This window comes from Cnephaeus nilssonii (genome assembly GCF_951640355.1).
Source record: "Cnephaeus nilssonii genome assembly, chromosome: 4".
In the NCBI taxonomy this organism is placed as follows: Eukaryota; Metazoa; Chordata; class Mammalia; order Chiroptera; family Vespertilionidae; genus Cnephaeus; species Cnephaeus nilssonii.
In genome coordinates this window covers 64,900,645-64,923,256 of record NC_137075.1, presented here as the reverse complement: position 1 = coordinate 64,923,256, position 22,612 = coordinate 64,900,645, and the positions used below count along the sequence as shown (strand labels likewise).

Genomic DNA, 22,612 nt, shown 5'->3' with positions numbered 1-22,612 from the left:
TTGGGGCTAGGATGGGATGGGGCCGGAGCCCACAGGAGACACCCGTGTAGATACGGGTTGGGCCTGGTGCTGGAGGGGTCCGTGTGTGTGGCATGTTACTCCTGAGTCCCAGTTTATGAGAGAGAAGGGACAGGATGCTTCACCTCCCAGGGAAAATGCCTTGGCATTCCTGGAGCCAGCTAGTAAATGCAGCAGGAGTCGCTTCCGTGGGCGGCCAGAAAGAACTTCCTAACCAGTGGAGGGTTAACGCTGTGGCACTGGAAGCCAGGGGAGTTTATAATCTCCGGGGCAGGTTACCTGGGATGATTTAAGGACAGACAGACTATTCCGGAGACTGGGACGATGTGAAGGATCCTTAGATAGCCTCCAGCAGGCGGGCCCTGTGACAGTCCCTTGACCCCGGTGTCCCCACCCCAGGCACGGACAACGTGGAATACCAGTTTGCAGTGAACAATGACACAACAGAGCTACAGGTTCGGGACCTGGAACCCAACACGGATTATGAGTTCTACGTAGTGGCCTACTCTCAGCTGGGGGCCAGCCGCACCTCCACCCCCGCGCTGGTCCACACACCGGATGATGGTAGGGCCTCTGCACCTGCAGCGCGCACCTTGGGGTCCAGAGAACTCCCTGGGATGGTAGCTTGGCTTCTCTTTACTAGTGAGTGCCAAGACGCTTACCTGCCTTGCGTCATCTCTTGTACCCTAAAAGGGTGGGCAGGGGTTCTATTTCCCGACTTACAGTTGGGGAAACTGAGGCCCAGAAAACGAGAGTGACTTGCCCAGGGTCAGTAGGACAACTGGGACTTGCGATCTCAGCTTGTGATTCCCTATATCCTGTGGCCCTTGACCCCCCACATGCCATCCAGTCAGGCAGGGACCAGTGACTCTGACCCACTGAATGTGAAAGATTGTGCCCCAAACCTTTTTCAGGGTGGGAAGGACGTCCCCTCCTCTCCAGCTTGGGGCTCCCCTGAGAGGCTCCCTTTCCTCCCTCAGATCCCGGTCCTGGGCCTCCTTCTGACTTGCTGTGTGACCTGGGCAAGTCTCTGACCGCTCCTGGGCCTGACCTTCCCGTCGGTGGAACAGAGCTCACGCTGATGTTCTTCTGTCTCAGTCCCCAGTGCAGCGCCCCAGCTCTCCCTGTCCAGCCCCAACCCCTCGGACATCAGGGTGGCGTGGCTGCCCCTGCCTCCCAGCCTGAGCAATGGGCAGGTGGTGAAGTACAAGATAGAGTACAGTTTGGGGAAGGAAGGTGAGTAGAGGTAGGGTTTGGGGTCACCTGGCTGGGAATTGTGTGTCTGTGAAAAGTTGGTCAGAGCCTCCGAGGACCTGAGCAGAGTGGCCTGGAGTCTGAGGAAATTAGGCAGCACCGGGGAGTAGGGAAAGGTGAGCCCAGAAAAGAGGAGTGTGGGCTAGGGGTAGAGGTGGCAGGAATGAAAAGAGGGCTAGCTTAAGGCAGAGGGAGGCCTGGGTTCTGGCCCCACCTCCTCTGCAGCTGCAGTGTGTCATCCTGCTGAATCCCTGGCTCCGTTTCCTTATCTTTGAAATGGGGCAGGTGGCCTAGGCCCGTGGTCGGCAAACGGCGGCTCGCGAGCCACATACGGCTTTTTGGTCCCTTGAGTGTTCTAACGCCACTTCTTCAAAATAGACTTGCCCAGGCCGAAAACCGACTTCTGCGCATGAGCCACGAAGTTTCAAATGCACTGTACGTGCGCGCCCACATGTGGTATTTTGTGGAAGAGCCACACTCAAGGGGCCAAAGAGCTGCATGTGGTTCGCGAGCCGCGGTTTGCTGACCACTGGCCTAGGCGATCCCTGGGGACCCTTCCAGCTCACCAGAGAGCAGAGGAGGGATAAGGAGGTGGGGGGTTGCTTGTGGGGTGGGGGAATGGAGCATTGGGGAAGGTGTGTTAGGGCAGATGTCGGGAATCTAGGGCAGGAGTTTGAAAGGAGTAAAAAGCTAGGAGAAGGCAAGTAGCTGGAGAGCCAGGGTGAGGGTGAAGAGGGAGGGAAGGGTGAGGCAGGGGCTTGGGGTGGCTGTCAGGATTCTAAAAGGCAGGTGGTGCCTGGTAGCTCTCACAGCCAACCCCTGTGCTTGTGCCCTGTGTGTGTGTTGGGGTTGCGGGGGTGTTACTGACTGCTTATGGGGAAGTGGGGACCACATGCCATGATTCTGCTGACTCAGAGCTGGGGGTGATGGCAATGTCAGCTAGGGCGGGAGGCCCAGGAGTGGGCCTGGAGCCATGGGGTCCATCCAGGCCCGGAGGGGCCAGTGCTGAGAGCGCCTCCGGGCTCTGATGGGCACTGAGGAACCAGATGTGGGTGGAAGAGTGGGGGGGGGGGGGGCGTTTGGGGTCATTGTCTTCAGGTGGCCTCCCAGCAGTGTCTTTTCTGTCCCAGCAGATCAGGTTTTCTCCAGCGAGGTGCCAGGGAATGAGACACAGCTTACGCTGCACTCACTTCTGCCCAACAAGGTGTACCGAGTGCGGATCTCGGCTGGCACAGGGGCTGGCTATGGGGCACCCTCCCCGTGGATGCAGCACAGGACGCCCAGCATGCACAACCAGAGCCACGGTATGGGCCGGAGGGGACAGGACCAGGCGGTGTGCGTGACTGTGTGGGTGTGGGTGTGACCTTGGAACCCAAACCCAACCACCCTCCATCAGAGACCCGCCATGGCTCCCCCTGTTTGACGGGTCGGGGGGGGATGGGTGTGCAGGAGAAGGGCTGGCTTTTGCAGGCACATCTGCCCTCAAGGGCCCCTTCTTCTGCTGTGTGACCTCCTACAAACCATTCACGGCTCTAAGGCTTCATCTACTTGCAAGCTGAGGAGTGGGGATTGATAATTAATGTATTGCAAACAAAATATTTAGTACACAATAGCTGTTACATAGCAGCTGCTTCCGTGATTACAGTTGTTGGTTTTGTTGAAAGGCCCAATAGTAGGGTGATTAAATGCAGACAAAACCTGGTGCATATACTGTCTGTGTGACCTTGGGCAAGTTACTTCTCTGAGCGTCAATTTCTTGTAAAATGGGATAATGCTATTTCTATTATTTTATAGGGTTGTGAGAATCAAGTTAAAATATATGTACAAAGTGCTTAGAACAGTGTCCAACACATAGCAAGTCCCCCACATTTAGGCTTCAAGTAGGGTCCCCACACCAGGGCTCCACCCCTCCTTGCTGGCCTCAGCAACCCTTGTGACCCTCTTGCGTTGCCAGTATCCATGCATTCATTCCTTCAGGAAACGTAGAGATCCTGTCCGCCTGCCTCAGAGGTGCTCCTTGCTGACCTCTGTGCACACGCACAGGAGCCATCCCTCCATTCTCAGCACTCGGCTTGTGGGATAGTGAGTTCGCCTCTAGATAAGCCCTGGCCCGGCACTTAGAGTGCTGGCTGAGTGGTGATCATTGGGAGGAGGATGGCAAGGCTCTCACTCAGTGCCTCTTCCTCCTGCCTCTTACCCCTCTCCCATCCCTGACCTCCTTCTCCTCATTCCCATCCACTTTCTCCTCCTTCTCATCCTGCTCCCCAGTCCCTTTTGCCCCTGCAGAGTTGAAGGTACGGGCAAGGATGGAGTCCCTGGTTGTGTCCTGGCAGCCGCCTCCTCACCCCGCCCAGATCTCTGGCTACAAACTGTACTGGCGGGAGGTGGGGGCCGAGGAGGAGGCTGACGGTGAGAGCCCCCCAGGGAGCCGTGGAGACCAGGCTTGGGATGTGGGGCCTGTCCGGCTCAAGAAGAAAGTGAAGCAGTATGAACTGACCCAGCTAGGTGAGGAGGATTGGGGGGGGGGGGGGGGTCGGGAGCCAGACAGTGGGGTACTGCATAAGCTGAGTGCAGGAGTTGGAGATGGCATCCTTTCTGGGGAGGAGAGACCCCACAGGTTCCTCTAGCTAGTGAGTGACCCCGTGACCTTCCTCAGTCCCTGGCCGGCTGTACGAGGTCAAGCTTGTGGCATTCAACAAACACGAGGACGGATATGCAGCAGTGTGGAAGGGCAAGACGGAGAAGGCTCCCACACCAGGTGAGAGGGGCTCAGGCCAGGGGTCTGTGTACAACTTCCTTCCCCTTTCCTCTGGGCCAGCCTTGGTGGTCAGGCTGTCTGCTAACCTCCCCCTCCCCCAAACCCTAGGCTCAGGGGTCCTCACTGAGACCCAGACAGCCTCTGTCATAGAAAGAAGCTCCAAATAGGCAAATCCATAGAGAGATAAAGTGGATTTGTGGTTCCAGGGGCTGGAGGAAAGGTGAAATGGGGATTCATGGGTAAAAACAAGATTTCTTTTTAGGGTGGTAACAATTTTATGGAATTAGATAGTGTGGGTGGCTGCACAACCTTATGAATGTACTAAAAACCACTGTATTGTACATTTTTAAACTGAATTTTATGTGAATTATATCTCAAAAATAAAACAGAAAACAACACTTTTCTATATACTTGACAAATATTAGCTAACAATCCTCATAACGATACTGTGAGGTAGGTACTGTGCTAAGCCCCACTGACAGAAGTGGGAATGGAGACATGGAGAGTTTACATAAGTAACTTCCCCAAGGTCACAGCTGGTAAGTGGCAAGCTGGAATTCGAACCAGGGCAACCTGGCTCTAGAATACGTGCTCTTAATTGCCGTGACTTACTGCCTCTCTCTTTCACAGTTTGCTATATATATGACCTTGGCCCCCCCCAAAAAAATCACTTAAATTCTCAGGAGCCTCAGTTTCCTCATCTGTGAAGTGGGAATGATGCTACCCCATTCACAGGATCAAAGGAGAAAGGGTAGAAGGAGATGACTTTAAACTGGCACTGTGAAGCACCATACATTTTTAGGATTACTGTTCTTCCTCCTTTCCCCACACTCTTAATTTTCATCTTCCAGACCTGCCCATCCAGAGGGGGCCACCCTTACCCCCCGCACATGTCCATGCGGAATCCAACAGCTCCACATCCATTTGGCTTCGGTGGAAAAAGCCAGACTTCACCACAGTCAAGATTGTCAACTACACTGTCCGCTTCAGCCCCTGGGGGCTCAGGAACGCCTCCCTGGTCACCTATTATACCAGGTGGGAAAGAGGAGCTAAGCCTGTGAAGGGGGAGGAAGGCAGCAGGTGATGATGAGGAGGAGGACCCAGGGGATTCAGAAGCCTTTCAGGCCTCACCTGTCACACTGAGGGAACACTGGGGGTCTGATGACCTGGTGGCAGAAAAGGAGAGTCCATGCCATCCCATCCCTTTACAACAGAGCCTTGTTCTGAACTCTTGGGAACATGATGCCGACAGACCTATTTCTTCCATCTCAGAGGGGTCCCAATAGGATGACGAAGAGACAGCCCAGGCGCTGTCCAGAGAGGGCCCCCAGTCAGATGGGGAGACAGAGCCCTGCTCTCAGGAGCTGCTGGTTTGGCAAAGGAAACTGCCTAAAAAGCAATAGATGCGTACCTTTGCAGCTAAAGTAAAATTACATCAATGAAAAGATGCATCCCAGATGGTTCCTTGGGTGAAGTAGGACTCGGGTTAATCCAGGAAGGTTTCCTGGAGGAGGGGCCTGGCGTGGACATTGGACATGGAGCCTGGTACCCTGGGAGCAGCGTCCATGCAGACCTCTCTGTAGGTTCTCTGGCTAGTGTTAGTGGCCCACTCCCGGGGTAGGGCCTGGGCTGGGGCTGGGGGTCGGGGAGTAGATTTGGAGGAGCTGCCCTGCTAGGAGGGCGTGCCCGAGATCACCAGTCACATGTCTTGCCTTGGCAGCTCTGGAGAAGACATCCTCATTGGCGGCCTGAAGCCATTCACCAAATATGAGTTTGCGGTACAGTCCCATGGCGTGGACATGGATGGGCCTTTCGGCTCCGTGGTAGAGCGCTCCACCCTGCCAGACCGTGAGTGGCCCCTCAGCCCTGTTACCACCAACCCACCTTTTATCCAACTCCTTGCCCAGAAGCCCCCTTTTCCGAACTATTCCTCAGAACCCCATAAGGATGTGTCATTTGCTGGCATTCACACAGGCCAGTCCTGTGCTGGCCTTACCCATTTGTCCATAAAAGTAATAACATAGGCTTTAGAGGAGTGGCTTCTTTTAAGAGTCTGTGCCAAGACCCACTGAGCTGGTGAAGAGGGGCCGGGGAAACGGGGGAGGCAGGTGTCCTGGATTCTGCATATGGGTCCCCTCCTGCCTCGGACACACCGGGAGAACTGGGCAGGTTCCTTCCCCACCAGGGCCTCTGTGTCCTCATCTGTAAAAACGGAGGGTGGGCCTGGCCGGTGTGGCTCAGTGCTTGAGCATCAACCTATGAACCAGAAGGTTGCCGTTCGATTCCCGGTCTGGGTACATGCCCGGTTGCAGGCTTGATCCCCAGTGGGGGGCGTGCAGGAGGCAGCCGATCAATGATTCTCTGTCATCATTGATGTTTCTAACTCTCTCTTCCTCTCCCTTCCTCTCTGAAATCAATAAAAACATATTTTAAAAAGAGAGACATAGAGAGAGAAGGTGGGACCATTCACTCTGCAAGTCTGTGACTCTTGAACTCTCTGGAAATGGCATTTGAAGACAAAAGGACTTTTGTTCTCACAGCAGGAGGCTCTTCTGTTCTTTTTGGGCCTAAGACTGTTCACCTTCCCATCTACAGACCTTTGTCCCGGACCTGAAATAGGAAGATGTGTGTGGGGTGGTGTGTGAAGGCCCTCTGGTCTCATGAATTTCCTTTTTAAAAAACTGCTTGCAAATTGTTTCTCACCCCCCTATAACCTCAGTTATTATGGTCTTAAATTTCATACAGAATTTAGGGAGACCTAATGTTTTCTTTTTTTTTTTTTTAGATATGTTTTTATTTATCTTAGAGGGAGAGGAAGGTAGAGGGAGAGAGAGAAACATTTATGAGAGAGAAACATCAACATGATCGATTGGGCTGTCCTGCATGCCCCCTGCTGCCTCCTGCACGCCCCCTGCTGGGGATCGGGCCTGAAACCCGGGCATGTGCCCTGACAATACAGTGACCTGGTGCATGGGTCGATGCTCAACCACTGAGCCACACCGGCCCGGCCCAGTGTTTCCCTGAAGCTGACTTTATGACATTGGATCCCCAGCACAAGTGACCAGGCTCTAGAGGGGAATGGTTTCTCCTTCTTCAGGTGGGAACACCGGAGCCTGAGAAGTGGAGAGTCACCTAGGGTCAAAGCGGTGGCCCTGTTACACCTTAGCATCCTGGGTCCCCGTCCCACCCTCTGTCAGGCCTTGAAGACCTGAACTCCCAAATCTCTGTCCTTCCCAACTCGCCAATCACCCTGTGTCCCTCCTTCTCACCCTTTTCATTCACCTCCACCTCCCAGGATCAGCTTCTTCTCTAAAAACAAAACAAACACAAAGTCTGCCAAGGTTGTACTTCTCACATTGGGGTGCCCATCACTCTGTAGGGCCTGGGGGCATGGACACAGGCTACACAGAGCATCAACCAATTTGACTTAAAGATTTGGGGTGGCAAGGGGCGTTAGGAACTTTAAATGATAATTTTAGACACTATTTTTATATTAAACTTTGCCATGGAATAGATGGCAAATTTAGTGTGACAGTTTAAAGTAAAATGTAAGCCTTCCAAAAATGTTTGAGCTCTGCCCCCAGGTCCCTAGAACACCAGACAGTCTCCTCGACCTTGGAAATATCTGGGTGCGGAGGTTTAGGGAGCTCTGCTCCAAGGAGTGGAGAAGAGCTGCAGGGAGGGGAGGCATGGTGGAGAAGCCCCTGCCCAAATGTTTTCCAGAAATTCCCCCGTTAGAGACCAGGCCTCATTTTGCTTTGTGGTTTGTGGTTTGTTCCAGTGAAGGAGGAAGAAGAAAGGCCATGACCTCACGCCCTGTCTCACGACTGCCCCGGGGCTGGGGCTCCCAGTCATCCCGCCTCTACCCTTCTCCTCCTCTGCACCCCAGGACCCTCGACGCCCCCATCGGACCTGCGCCTGAGCTCCCTGACGCCGTCCACCGTTCTGCTGCACTGGTGCCCCCCCACGGAGCCCAATGGGGAGATCGTGGAGTATCTGATCCTGTACAGCAACAACCACACCCAGCCCGAGCACCAGTGGACCCTGCTCACCACGGAGGGTGAGGGCTCCCGCCCAGGGGTATTGGGGCAAGAGCTTCCCCACCCGCCTCCCCCTTCCCAGCCTCTCCAGAGGCTGGATTAGTAGTGAGAGTGCCACGGGGCCCTTGGGGTTCCAAAAGGAACGGGCGGAAGCCACTGCCCGAGTGGGAGGAGCAGACTTTCGCAGTCCAGCTTCCAGCCCATCCCTGCATCCACCCCCGCTCAACCCAGAGCCCTGCTCTCCCTGCTTCCCCCGCCTCCCAGGAAACATCTTCAGTGCTGAGGTGCGTGGCCTTGAGAGCGACACTAGGTACTTCTTCAAGATGGGGGCCCGCACGGAGGTGGGGCCTGGGCCCTTCTCCGGCCTGCAGGATGTGATCACTCTCCAGGAGAAGCTCGCAGGTAAGAGGGCAGGGAGGGAGGCTGGGTCCATCCTGGGGCAGCCGAGGTCCCCAGGGGCCCCTGGAGCTGACTTGTAACCCTAACGTCATCTCTTCCAAGGCCCTGCCTCCAAACAGCTGCCCTCCTAGTTTGGTGCAGAGAGGACCGATGTGAAGGGGAAATTGGTGTGGTTTAGTTCAGTGGTGATTCCGTTAGAGGTCAGATTTGGGGGAGATTGCTTGGATTAGAAGGCTGTCTTGGAGAGGTGAGGAGCTTTAGGGGGTGTTGGGGGACAGCAGGACTGGTTATGTAATTTGCAGGCCCGATGTGAAATGAAAATGAGGGTGTGTTGTTGTTTTTTCATTTTAAAAGTAGGAAGAATTTCAAGATGGTGACAGCACAGCGTTAAACCAAGCACAGAGCCCTTCTAAGCATGGGCCGTGCCACTGCACTTACTGCACCCCCGAACCAGCCCGAGGCGACGGGCAGGCAGGTTGATGGGGAGGGACCACAGCTTTCAGATGTCCAGTGGGGAGGACAGTGGGAGAGAGAGGTCGCTGTGGTCTCTGTGAGGCTGTGGGCCCCTCCTGTCCTTGCAAAAGAAGGTTTTGTTCAAGCCAGTGGTCCCCCGAGAAAATCACTGATCGAAGTCCTGATCTAGGAACCCTGGGCCTTCTCCTGGCCGTGACCTGACCTGTCCCCTCTCTTTCCCCCAACCAGACTCCTTGGACGTGCACTCAGTCACGGGCATCATCGTGGGTGTCTGCCTGGGCCTCCTCTGCCTGCTGGCCTGCATGTGTGCTGGCTTGCGCCGTGGCCCCCACAGGTGGGCGAAGGAGCCAGTCTGACCGCGGAGAGCAGAGATTTCCAGAAGGGCTGCAGAGATGAAAGAGCAGGAAAAGTGGCCATGACTTGCCCTAGGCACCCCCAAAGTCCCCATTAAAGTTGGGTCTCTGGAATGAAGGGGTTAGGGGTAATGTTCTCATGAGAGTGGGGGATGGCTTTAGGGGAGCCCCCACAACAAGGGCATGCATAGGCAGAGCTGTCTGTCTCCCATTTCCTCGGTAGCTGCCAGCATCCTGGAAGGAGGGAATCCAAATCTCCAGATGCCTGGAGCCAAGGGAGGAAGGGTCCCATTTGCAGCGTCACAGCTGTTTTGAACAAACAGTTAATTACTCATGGCACAGACCGGAAACCAAGTCCTAGAGATGGACAGGGCCCCGCCCAGGGACACAAGCTGGACTAGTTCCCAGTCCCGCCCCCACCTCTCACTCTCTGACCACTGTGCCCATCTTCCCTTCCAGGGAAGCCCTCCCAGGCCTGTCCTCCACGGCCACTGCTGGGAACCCCGCGCTGTACTCCCGAGCCCGCCTTGGACCCCCCAACCCCCCAGCTTCCCATGAACTGGAGTCCCTTGTGCACCCCCGCCCCCAGGACTGGGCCCCACCACCCTCAGACATCGAGGACAGGGCTGAAGTGCACAGCCTTATGGGTGGCGGAGTTTCCGACGGCCGGGGTCACTCCAAGAGAAAGGTGAGCCTGGAGCCTAGGCAGGTTAGTCCCATACTGGGGCGCACTCCCAAACAGGTCACCAGGGGGCGCAAGAGCACAACGGGTCACCCGGTGGGAGAACCTGCACCCCACCCCTTCCTCTGGGCCAGCTGCCGAAGAAAAGGCCCTGTCTCTCCCTCCGTGAAAGGGTTGGCAGGGCTGGGAAGCAGATGGGCCCCGGAGAAGAGGTCAGCCTGCTCTCATGGAAGGAGGGGAGGACCCCCGATGGGCTGTTTGCAGGTGACTCAGGGTTTCCAGAACCCCCAGACCCCTCATCCTAGTAGCTGGGGAAACCTCTGAGATCCAGCCTCTCCAATAAGGGGAAAAGAGGATGATCAGCTTGGCTGTAGCCAAGTGGAACTGGGACCTGGATAAGGTGGGCCACGGGGGGCAGGCTCCCGCTGTGCTGGCAGCGGGGGCTCATCCCACCTTCTCTGACCAGCCTGCTCAAAGCCCTTAGTCCTTCCTCACCTCTTCCCTGTCTCTCTGCTGAAGGAGGCCCTGCCTGACTGGGAAACCTCCGGGCTTTGCAAAAACAATGGTAGTGGGCTTTTCTGCAGGAGGACTTCCTCCTTAGCTCCCTCCAGACTCTCAGCTATTCTGCGCTCCTCCCCACAGCCTTGGCGAGGGAGAAGATGGGTGCCAGAGACCATGGTGGGGCTCCATCCACTTCCCTCTCCCAGCTAGTGCTCCGGCTTCTCTCCCCATGCAGATCTCCTGGGCTCAGCCAGGTGGGCCGAGCTGGGCAGGTTCCTGGGCAGGCTGTGAGTTGCCCCAGGCAGGCCCTGTGCCTTATCTGACCCGGGCCCTGCTGCCCCCTGCTGGAACTGGACAGACGCTGTTTCTGCAGGCTCTGGTGTATGATGCCATAAAGGTCAGTTCCCAGGGAGGAAGGGGGAGGAAAGAAGAGAAGGGTCCCCATGCTTGTGAAGAGCAAGTAGTGAGCTCTCTGGAGACCCCTGAGGGTAATGTCCCTGGGGATAGAGGTCTAGCCAGGAGACCACTGGAGCCTCTATAGGTGAGTGGGTAGAGGCCGCTACTTTGCAGGAGTCTGTGTTTCACCTGAGTTGGGGACAATTCCTCCTCTGCATAGACCTAAGCAGGCCTCAGCCGCGTTACCATGGGCCTGAGTGCCTTCAGCCCCTCCTTCTCGTCACTGACGCCTGACTGATCCCGTACTTCTGGAACTCCTGGGCAAGGGCGAACGGCAGTATTCCGTTTTTCCCTGCCTTCCCATGGGTCACCATCTCTTGTAGGGTAGTCAGCATGAATCCTTTACCAACTCCCATGTGATATATACTCTGGGTCGCTGGGGAGTGGGGTGTCAGTCTCTCTCCACCCCAAATATGTTGATCATTCTTCCCATGACCACTCTCGGTGATGGTCACCTGTCTTTGTGTTCTCCGCTCTGACCAGGGCAACGGAAGGAAGAAGCCACCCCCAGCCTGCAGGAACCAGGTGGAGGCTGACGTTATTGTTCACTCTGACTTCAGTGCCTCCAAAGGGAGCCCTGACCTCCACCTCCAGGACCTGGAACCTGAGGATTTCCTGCCTTCGGAGGCTCCTGACCTCACTTCGGGTGTTGTGGATTCAGGGCAAAGGGGAGACTGGCTGGACAGGGAGCTGGGAGGCTGTGAACAGGCGACCACTGGGCCAGACAGACTCACCTGCCTGCCAGAGGCACCTTCTTGCCCCTACCTGGACCTCCAGCCCAGTGAGGCTCTGGAGGAGGCCCCTGGGAACAGCTGCCAGTCCAAGGCCCCCTGCCCGCTGGGAGCCAGCCCAGGCTTGTCCAGGGCCTCCGTCTCCTCCTCTGCCTAGCTCCCCTAGAGGTGCAGTTTGGGACAGGCTGTCATGGATCATGGGATATGACACCTGTGTACCTGCGGATACTGAACGTCATCAAGCCATGTGGAGCCTCCTAGGGTGCTTTGGCTAGAGGGAGAGGAAGATATGTCTTATTCACTCCCCCCATACTCTGTGACACGTGTGGTAGGTGAGAGACATGTGAGGCATGGCTATATGTGAGGCACATGTGTGTGCTGGTTGGTGAGCTGGGAAACCTTGGTCCAGGCAGTGGTTACTACAGCCTAATTGGCCCTCCAGGTCAGGACTGTGCCCCAGAATGGTCAGTGCCCAGCCCTGTGGGTCCCCCACCTCCGTCACCCAGCCTTTTATTACGCACTCTGAGAGTGTTTCCAGTGCCCTGTCTGACAAGACAGCCCCAGCCCACTTTCCCGTCTGGCTGGGCTGAGTGCAGGTAGGCCCTGAATGCCTGATATTTTGGTTCCATTGCTGCCTCCCATTGCCCAAACGGAGAGGGTGACTCTGGTCCCTCAGAGCAACTCTGCATTTAATTTTGTCATTTGGGAAGTGCCTGGTTTTGAACATCCGCTTTCTCTTGCTCTCCCCTCCTTCCTTTCCTTTCACTACTCCAGTGGCCTCTCCCCAGCCAGCTTGCTCTCCCAGTTCTAGTGCCCTGCGCTTCCTCCCTGCTAGTCTTTCCCTTCCTCCCTGCTGTTTCTGGCTCTCCTCTTTCTGCCTGCCTCTCCTGTCTCTCACACCTCTCATAGACTGTGTCATGTGATCTCCCGCCTTCCTTCCCTTAACAACATGACTACCTCATGTCTGCTTCGAGGCCATAGCGTGACTCCTGCCCCTTCACTTTACCGGGTACCCTCCTGCCCCCTCTTCTTTCTGTGCCTCCGTCGGCCTCCGCCCCAGGCAGGCTGCCCACCCCCGTGCAGGTTTGGAGAACCTTGCAGCTTCCCTTGTATCTTTTTTCCCTGGGATTGAGATGGGAGGGTCCTCCTTGGAAGTGATGAATTCAAGTCACACAAGGGGACTTTGGAGATGGGGAAACAGAAACGCAACTCAGAGGCTCAGGATAAAATTCCTCCCTCCCTTCTATGCAGGAGGCAGGCTTGCTGCTTGGAGCGGGGATTTGGGACATTCCTTCCCAGCTAAAGCTGAAGGGGGAGGGGAGTGGGAATTGGGGGCTCTGCAGCCCCGCAGCTTCCCACTCTGAGCACCTTGAACATGAGCTGATGGGGTAGGAGAGAGAAATCTCATTCCTCTGGGTGCAGGAAGGGAGGTCTTTGCACAGGACAAGGGCAATTGGCTCATTTTGTTTTGTTTTGAATTCAATCCTGAAGTCATTTTCTCTTGACCTGCCACACAAGGACAAGCCTGACTTCTATTTCCTGTGTAGAGAAAACAATGCAATTTATTTGATTTTTGCACCTCAGCCTCTCGTAGGGGTATGAAATGTAGGGTCTTTTCTCCCTAAGTGCATCTTTTTTTAACTGATTGGCACATCAAGGGTTAACTGTGGCTTCTGGGCTAAATTAGAAATAACCAGTCTATCTCCACCACCACCCCCCTCTTTTTTTTTTTTTTTTATGGTAAAATGTCTCTCAGCAGAGTTGCAGCTTCCTCAGACCCTTTCAGCATCTGTGTTTATTACACTCGGGTGTCACTCACGTTTGACATCGCACCTACATTTCCCTCCCTTCCCCCTTCTTCAACCAGCCTATGATAACACTAAAGATTATTAATGTTGGTTTTGTATCTTGTTAAGGACAGAATTGTCACTTGTACTATTTCTGTAGCATTCAGCGTTGCTGTGGCTAACACCACTCTATATGTTTCATCATTGCTCTGAAGGTCAAAAGCCTCATTTTATTTTGCTGGTTTGATTTTTTTTCTAAAGGAAAAAAAAAAAAACTGCCCTGAATTAAATGGCTGTTTTAACAGTAGGCTCTTAGCATTACACTACATAGTCATTTTTCATGTTCTTGTTTAACAGGCACTGAGGTTCTGGTTTAAATTAAATAGCTGCAAATGAGACAATTTATAACCCATTAGGTTGGGTGGAAAATTGTTTCTCAAAAGCAAATAAGTAATAAATCTGGTATCTGCCTATAACTCACAGTTGATAAGAAAGTGGCCATTACTCACTAGTATTATATATGATTTTGGACTCTGGGTAATTTGGAAGTGTTAGGTTTGTGTCTTTGTAGTAGTATTTTTATTAGAAAAGAGTCTATTGGCCTTTTACAGGGTATTAATCCCTTTGTCACCTACCATTGATGCCTTACGTTTTTGAGTCTCATTTTAAAACATCCTCTTTTTTTTTGATGCATGACAAGTGTAATCATACCTGCTCATTTATTTGTTTGCATTTAGTTTATGCTATGTTATTTAATTATTTTTCCAGCATTTTTTTCTCTTTACAAATAGGACATTTTTTAGTGTTAAGCCAAGGCGTTGATCATGTATCTGTCCTTATAATGAATTAATAAACTATTTTCCAAAAATGTGGGGTTCTCTGTTGGAACCAATGTCTAGAATTTCCTCAGCCTTTCTGCATAGAGAATGCATTTCTTACCAGATGGGAAGTGTTGGTTTTTGAGGGCAGAGAGCAGGTGGTCATGAGAAAGAACTGAACCATCTTCCTCCCTCAGCAGGCACTTAGGAAAAAGACTTAAACTTAGGAAAGATATGTTCATTGATGGCATTCTTTTAGGCTCTCTGGGGATCTTGTTCCTTCTGTCCTTCTGGACACCTTTTTTTTTTTTTTTTTTACTTTCTTGGGTGGAAGAGAAGAGTGAACAAACAACTCCAGAGATTTGGGGCTCCACAATTGTTCTTTGATTAACTCTGGTCTCCAAAATGGCTCATGGCTGCACATTCACACATTTAGGCAAGCTCAGAGCTTCACATGTGCATACTGATCTTCACAAACACCTTTGTGTCCATTAGCTCCAATATGGGCACACAGTCACACACAAAACTTCTCACTCACACCCCACACTCATCTCAGGATCATGGTTGGCAGCTTCTCTGCTAAGATCTTTACAGAGCCTGGAACATGCATACCTTTCTTTTAATTTTTAAAAAATATATATATTTTATTGATTTTTTACAGAGAGGAAGGGAGAGGGATAGAGAATCAGAAACATAGATGAGAGAGAAACATCGATCAGCTGCCTCCTGCACACCCTCCACCGGGGATGTGCCCACAACCAAGGTACATGCCCTTGACCGGAATCGACCCCGGGACCCTTCAGTCCGCAGGCCGACGCTCCATCCACTGAGCCAAACCGGTTAGGGCTCTTTCTTTTAATTTTTCTTTATTGATTTGAGAGAGAGAGAGATGGAAACATCAATTTGTTGTTCCACTTATTTACGCTTTCATTGGTTGATTTTTGCATGTGCCCTGGCCGGGGATCCAACCTGAAACCTTGGTACATTGGGACGATACTCCAACCTACTACCGAGCTACCTGCCCAGGGCCACGTGCATGCTTTTCTAATGGAGGGAACCAAAAGCCAGAGGCTACCCTGCCCAGGACCACCCCCAAAGTGGCTGGTGGGCCAGACCCAAGTTAATTGACAGATCATATGGAGAGATACTGCACATTTTACATGTGGCAGAATAGCCATTATTTGCATATCACTCTTAGACCAGGGTTGTGATAAAGAAGAATTAAACACTTGTCAAAATGAATTTAAAATGACAGCAGCTCAGGACACCAATTTGACCCCTCTGAGTTCAGGACAAGCCAAGAAGGGTTTGTTGAGAATTCAAAGCCCTGTGGGAGGGAGTGCCAGGACTTTGGGCCCAAGGTGGGCCCCCCTCCCTCCCTCCCTTTCCTGTGGCCAATAGGAGTCCACCATTCCTGCTCTTCCTTACTAAAATCAGTTGGGGCCTTGGTGTGCTGCTGTCCCCTGACCCTGAATTTCTCCATTGCCTCCCACTGTTCACATGCCTCAAGCGCTTGCCTCTCAGAGTTAGGAGTAGCTGGGCTGCACACACCCCATCATGAATAAGCTTGTCAGGTTTCTGGAGGCCTGCACTTCTTTACTCATCTGCACCAAGGTTTTATAGGTGGGTAACATTCCTGATCCCAAGATCCCAGAGTTGGTATCAAAAGAGAGACTTGGTTATTCCTCTGCCATCCCAGTCCAATGCCAGGAGCAAATAGCTGAGTGAGGCAGAGACTTCTCCCTTTAAGTCTCCTGCTCCTAGAACTAAGTAGGTGCTCAATAATTTTATATGTTTTTTTTTATTGATTTTAGAGAGGATGGGGGATAAAGAGAAACATCAATGAGAGGCTGCCTTCTGCACGCCTCTTACTGGGCATTGCGCCTGAAATCCGGACATGCACCCCCAGCGGCAACCTCCTGGTTCATGGGTCGATACTTAACCACCCAGTCACACCAGCCAGGCGGTGCTCAATAATTTCGTTGGACTAGCCCAGTGGTCGGCAAACTCATTAGTCAACAGAGCCAAATATCAACAGTACAACGATTGAAATTTCTTTTGAGAGCCAAATTTTTTAAACTTAAACTTCTTCTAACGCCACTTCTTCAAAATAGACTTGCCCAGGCCGTGGTATTTTGTGGAAGAGCCACACGCAAGGGGCCAAAGAGCCACATGTGGCTCCCGAGCCGCAGTTTGCCGACCACCGGACCAGCCCATCATGCTGGACTCAACAGATCAGATAATAGTGAGTGGTGAAGATGCAAGATCTCTGAGGGCTAGCATGTCCATGTAACTCCTAGGAGTTGTCATTTGCACACGGGACCTATGTTGTCTCCTTATTTGTTCTCTGATTCGAAACACTGAGTCTTCGTTGGGCTTTGGAAACTTTACTGGGAATTTTAACCTGTAGTTTGCTTTTCCAGTTCTCAGGTCATCTGTCAGGACCTGTGTGGTTTAAAGGTCTCTAGGGGTGAGTAGGAGACAGATGATTATTTTGCAGGTGAGCTCAGAGAGTGACTGCCGCCGGGCTTGGCTGGGCTACACAGCTCGCGGAACTGCGGCGGGGAGCCGGGTTCCTGGGTTACTTGAGCCTTCTCATTGTCCTGTTGGGTCGACTCTCCCCACCCTGGAGGAGGCTTCCCACCCCTCCTATCTCCCGTCCACCCAAGCGGGGGACTCCCGCTTCAGTCTAGAGAGGCCAGTCTTGCAGCTCAACGTCCTCGCCTTTGGGTGGAAGTACCAGAAACCCGTGGAAAACTGCATCTTTGACAACTTTATGCCGTTTTAAGGGGATTATCTCGAAAATATAGACTTGGACACGGTGGAGATGAAAGAGATGGTCAGAGCAAATCCCGCATCTGTGCGTGTTTCTCCGCAGCCCGGACCCACTCCACAGTCCGCTGGGTCTCCAGTTTCGCAGTCCCCCGAGTCCGGGCTGGCCCAGGGGAGGGCGGGAGGGGCTACTGTGCGGGACGGCGCCGGCCGCTCCAGCCACAGTTCAAAGCTCAGGGGGCGCGTCCGCCGAGCAGCCCGGAATGTCCGGCCGCTCAAAGCGCTCGCCGGCTCTTTTGTTCCCTAGACCGGGCCTCCGGGGAGAGGGGACTGGGGGAGGGGACCGGAGGGGTGGGGAGGGGGGCGGCTGTCGGCGGGCGGAGGGAAGAGGGCGGGGCGGGCTCGGCGCGGCGAGTGCGGAGCGCGCACCTCGGGCGAGGCTGACAGATCGCCGGGGTAGGTGCAAGATGGCGCAAGCGGCGCTCCCCCGGTGCCCCCGGCGCCCCTAGGCGGGCATGTGGCCCCAGCCCCCCGCCGCCCGGGCTCGGCCCCGGCCGGTGCTCCGGCCCCGGCTCCGGCGCCGGCCCCGCGGGACGCTGTGAGCCTCGAGAGGCCCCGGAGCCGCGCGTCGCTGAGTCGAACGGACCGAGAGCCCCATGGCTGCTCCGCGCGCCGCGCCCCCGCGCCGGCCCCGGCTCCTGCCGCTGCTGCCGCTGCTGCTGCTGCTGCTGCCCGCGCCGAGCGGGGGTGAGTGAGGGCGCCCGCCGAGCGGCTGCGGACCGCGCCGGGAAGGGGTGGAAGGGAGTAAGCGGGCGAGAGGGGCGGACCTGGGGGAGCGCGCGGACCTGCGGGAGGACGCGGGGCGGGAGCGACTCGCCCGGGAAGGGGAGCCGAGCTGGACAGGGCGGAGCCGCGGGGAGAGGGCACCGAGGCCGGGCTGCTGGGCGGCTGGGGGATGCTGAGGACCGAGCCCCGGCTGAGTCCGAAGCGGCTCCAGGACTCGGGGCAGAACCCGAACCCGGACCGAGGGGTAAGGCGTGAGGCAAAACGTGAGCTAGGCGGGCGGACTGGAGTTGGGGAGCTGGGGAAACCAACCGGGGGTGGGGAGGAGGACCGCAGGACTGAGTCCCTCCGAGAGAGCAAGCTGGGGTGCCCGGAGCCCGGCGGGCGGGCACGGAGTAGCCCGAGGCGGCCGGGGCTGGAGACCGCAGAGCTGGGGGGCTGGGGGTGGGCGGAGGCGGGCACCCAGCGGGCTGCCCCGGGCGGAAAGGACGCGTCTTGGGTTTGGAGGTAGGACCGGGACGCGGCGTGCGCGGGAGAGACGGGGGAAGAGAGGGAGGAAGATTCCCGGCGGCCGCGCGTGGGGATGGGGAGACTGAGGAAGGGGGAGAGAAGCCGACCCGGAGCGAGCGAGCGAGCGCGGGGATGCCCACGTGCCCGCCTTCCCCGGAGTGTGCGCACGCCCCGCCGCCCCGTCCCCAGGCTCCGGGCTCCGGCTCTGCTGCCCAGAGTCCGTCTCACCACCCTGTTCTCTCAGTGGCTGTAATGGGTGCACATCTAGTCCTTTCCTCTCCTGCCCCAAGTTCTCAGCAGACATTCCTCCGGGCATCTGGGCGTGTTCTCGCTCCTCTCAGCTCCGAGAAGTAGGCTGTCGCGTGCGCCCCCGGGAGAAACTTTAATCCTGGTTCCTATACCGAGGTTGGGTTGGGGACTGCAGGGCCTGGGAAGGATGGGTAGCGGTTTGAAGAGGTATGATCCTCAAACGTCTTAAAACATGACGTATCCCTGAGGGTGGGGGAGCCGTCCATACCCCCAGACACCCCCCCTCCTTTTCCTCCACCTACTTCCCCATCTCCCCCAGCCGGGCGGACGCTGGTCTGCTGGGGCGGGGCAGCTCTGCCATCGCCAGTTTTCTGGAGATGTGAGGAGGAGCCTGTGACTGCCCTTTCAGCGCAGCTGGGTCCATAGCTCCTGGAGTGAAGTTGTAGCTGGGTCCATAGCTCCTGGAGTGAAGTTGTAGCTGGGTCCATAGCTCCTGGAGTGAAGTTGTAGCTGGGTCCATAGCTCCTGGAGTGAAGTTGTAGCTGGGTCCATAGCTCCTGGAGTGAAGTTGTAGCTGGGTCCATAGCTCCTGGAGTGAAGTTGTAGCTGGGTCCATAGCTCCTGGAGTGAAGTTGTAGCTGGGTCCATAGCTCCTGGAGTGAAGTTGTAGCTGGGTCCATAGCTCCTGGAGTGAAGTTGTAGCTGGGTCCATAGCTCCTGGAGTGAAGTCGTAGCTGGGTCCATAGCTCCTGGAGTGAAGTCGTAGCTGGGTCCATAGCTCCTGGAGTGAAGTCGTAGCTGGGTCCATAGCTCCTGGAGTGAAGTTGTCACTGGGTCCATAGCTCCTGGAGTGAAGTTGTCGCTGGGTCCATAGCTCCTGGAGTGAAGTTGTAGCTGGGTCCATAGCTCCTGGAGTGAAGTTGTAGCTGGGTCCATAGCTCCTGGAGTGAAGTTGTCACTGGCCTGGTGAGTTGCTTGTTGGAGAAGTTGGCGACGTGGCATCATGCCTGGGATGGGAGCGCGTGTCTTTCCTGGAAGGCTTTTCCTGATTTCCCCATCCTGCTCTTCCTCTACACTCCTTCCCTCGTCTTCCAGCTCTCCTCTCTTCTCTGCAGGAGTGGATCTGTTGCTGGGACTAAAGGTTCTAGGAACCTTCTCTTCCAGAATTTTGGGAAATCTGAGTTGATGTTTGGTGCTCCTCTTCTCTCCTTATGACAAAAACACAACCACCAAAAACAAACCGACAACAAAAAACAATACCCAGTGCATTCTAGGTACTGGGCCCACACATCCTGCTCCCTGCCAGGCATCCATCAGACCTCAGATGGTTTTGCCAGCAAAAAGAAGCACTGGTTTATTTCTATCTCACTTTATAAATGTCTAGAAATTTGTGGGTTTTTTAAAAATATATTTTTATTTATTTCAGAGAGGAAGGGAGAGATAGAAACATCAGTGATGAGAGGGAATCATTGATTGGCTGTCTCCTGCACCTTGGACTGAGTCCACAGCCGGGGCATATGCCCTTGACCGGAATCGAACCCTTTGGTCCGCAGGCCGACACTCTATCCACTGAGCCAAACTGGCGAGGGCTGTGTCTAGAATTTTTAACTTTTCATAGTACCTTTAAATCTTCTAATCACGTTCAGTAACCTTATAACTCAAGTTGTATTATTGTTGTTCCTGATTTAAACAAATGAAGAACGGGAAGCCGGGACAGGCTGAATACTGTACCTACGTCACACTCTGAAAGTCTGTGAAGCTTCGTGCTTAAACGTGCTGACCACAGAAGTGGCAGCAGCTGGGTTGGAACCAATCTTGCTTTGGGATCCCAAATTTGCAACTATTAACCGCGAGACCCTGGACAAGTTGCTTAATATCTCTGGCTTCCGCTTCCTTGTAAAAGAGGAAATAGAATAAATAAGATCTATCTTTCTGAGATTGTGTGTTGATTAAATTACTGCATGAGATGACACTTCATAATGCACAAAGTCCTACCTATCAATAGAGATTCCTATTAACATTACAGAAAGATGGGGATGAAATGTACAGATCCAGAGAACTTAGAACTCGTGTGTGTGGAGTTCTTTCTGTCTGCTCATTCCACACTGATCTCTTCTTTTCCTCTCATCTCCCCTGCCCCATGCAGGTCTTGACCACTCTGCCGAACTGGCATTTGCTGTGGAGCCAAGCGATGATGTTGCCGTCCCTGGGCAGCCTGTAGTGCTGGGCTGCAGGGTAGAAGGGACCCCTCCAGTGCGAATCACCTGGAGGAAGAATGGGGTGGAGCTGTCGGAGAGTCCTCACTCCACCATGCTGGCCAATGGGTCCTTGGTGATCCGTCACTTCCGGCTGGATCAAGGAGACAGCCCTTCAGATGAGGGCGACTATGAGTGTGTGGCTCAGAACCGCTTTGGGCTGGTGGTTAGCCGGAAGGCTCGCATCCAGGCAGCAAGTAAGTGGACACCTTTTACTTTTTCCCCCAAATTGGGGGTCTAGGGCATGGGGAGCGGGAGGAGCAGTTCCATCTTAGCCTTCCAGAGGACTAATTTCTCAGCCTGTGTCTGTTGAGAGGTGCATAGCAGTAATTTATGGTGGTGGAATTACATCATATACTCGTTTAATTGGTTAGAAAGTGATTTGACAATAATATAGCCAAACAGTGTAGTGGGGAGAGGGAGAGGGAGTGAGCACTTTATCCAACTTTGTGTGTCTTAGTTGCTATATGCCTGTATATTGTGAGCTTTCTGATCCATTGAGTATGGGTCTTGTGTTTCAAGATAAACAGTTGTCATATTTTTGGGTGGTTTAAGAGATTTTTGAAGGGAAATTTTGGCTACATGGAATTTTTGTTAATCCTTACCCAAGGATATTTTCCCCCATTGATTGTTAGAGAGAGTGGAAGGGAGGGGGAGAGACAGAGAGAGAGAAACATCGATGTGAGGGAGACACATTGATTGGGATGTGCCCTTGACTGGTATCGAACCCGAGACCCTTCATTCCAAGGGCCGATGCTCTAACCACAGAGAAAAACTGGCTAGGGTGGAATTTTTAATTATGTGCTGACTTTCAACCTTTTGGGTAGAATAAATCTCACTATACCAGTAATGACATTCTGAAGCTTGTCAACAATTTGCTTTACAAGAAATATGGTAAAATGATTTTGGAGTTATTGCAATAATGGCATTAACACTTCTCCCACTCGCCTTCATGCTGATGTGCTTTTTTAAAATTTCAGTTTTATTGAGGTATACTTGACAATAAAATTCTAAGATACTTAAAGTGTACATTGCGGTGAATTGATACCTGCTGTGCTTTTTTGAATAGGAGAGAAAATGCCAAGCAAGGTGCTTTAGCGCTAGAATTGTGCTTTGCTTGAGCTGATGGTGTGATGGGAGGATGGATGTGTTTTACTGCCCTGTTCTGCACAATTCTGTTGTTGTTGAGTGTAGTCTGTGGACTCTTGTGGGAGTGTGTTGCATAAACCAAAATTATCTATGTATCTTGGGGAGATGGCAGGCTATCGGGTGGGGGAGCCATGGTTGGAACTACTGCTCTTGAGAAACGACCAAAGTTTCGGCAGGTGTGTATGTTCTCCATCTCAAAGCTCTGTACTCCGCAGGGAGAGGGTTCCCTTAGAGAGGGTGCTTTAACTGGTTGACAGTAATTCTAGCTGATACTTATTAAGCACTTGCTGCATGAGGGGCACCCTAAGTGCTTTACATGAATTACCTCATTTAGCCATCGCAGAGACCCAGGAAGATTGGTGGTTATCATCCCCCTTTCACAGATGAGAAAACTGACACGTAGGGGGATTCAGGGCCATTCTGGTAAGCAGAGAAGCCAGGACTGCAGCCTAGGCAGTCTGAACCCTACCCCCTCCCGCTTAACTCCTATGGCATGCTGCCTCTTTCCTGTCTGATCGCTGACAAGTTTCTTCCTGGCTCTGAGGGCATTTGCACAGTTGCTCTGAACGGCCGGTGAGTGATGAATCGTTCTGCGGCAGGAGCCCTCTGGTTGAGTTTAAGAT

General features: G+C 53.7%; 2 protein-coding genes across 3 annotated transcripts in view; both read left to right on the top strand.

Moving 5' to 3' along the window:
* IGDCC4 (immunoglobulin superfamily DCC subclass member 4) overlaps window positions 1–14,265 on the top strand; it is a 39,735-nt gene extending 25,470 nt beyond the window's left edge. Inside the window, exons 8-20 of one of the 2 annotated variants that reach the window (XM_079769082.1) lie at window positions 418–582; window positions 1,117–1,254; window positions 2,406–2,576; window positions 3,541–3,777; window positions 3,929–4,030; window positions 4,882–5,065; window positions 5,751–5,878; window positions 7,920–8,090; window positions 8,335–8,472; window positions 9,172–9,277; window positions 9,756–9,984; window positions 10,715–10,876; window positions 11,419–14,265. In XM_079769082.1, coding sequence (XP_079625208.1) covers window positions 418–582; window positions 1,117–1,254; window positions 2,406–2,576; window positions 3,541–3,777; window positions 3,929–4,030; window positions 4,882–5,065; window positions 5,751–5,878; window positions 7,920–8,090; window positions 8,335–8,472; window positions 9,172–9,277; window positions 9,756–9,984; window positions 10,715–10,876; window positions 11,419–11,823 — 2,336 coding nt within the window. In that variant the 3' untranslated portion in view covers window positions 11,824–14,265. Of the gene's footprint in view, window positions 1–417; window positions 583–1,116; window positions 1,255–2,402; window positions 2,577–3,540; window positions 3,778–3,928; window positions 4,031–4,881; window positions 5,066–5,750; window positions 5,879–7,919; window positions 8,091–8,334; window positions 8,473–9,171; window positions 9,278–9,755; window positions 9,985–10,714; window positions 10,877–11,418 lie in introns of both variants that reach the window. The other variant, XM_079769081.1, reaches the window with a different exon arrangement.
* A 3,434-nt stretch (window positions 14,266–17,699) lies between these two features.
* The window catches only part of IGDCC3 (immunoglobulin superfamily DCC subclass member 3), a gene marked incomplete at both ends in the record, with an annotated part of 41,900 nt that continues 36,987 nt past the window's right edge, over window positions 17,700–22,612 (top strand). Inside the window, 2 exons of the mRNA XM_079769725.1 lie at window positions 17,700–17,790; window positions 20,732–21,037. Coding sequence (XP_079625851.1) covers window positions 17,700–17,790; window positions 20,732–21,037 — 397 coding nt within the window. The remainder of the gene's footprint in view (window positions 17,791–20,731; window positions 21,038–22,612) is intronic.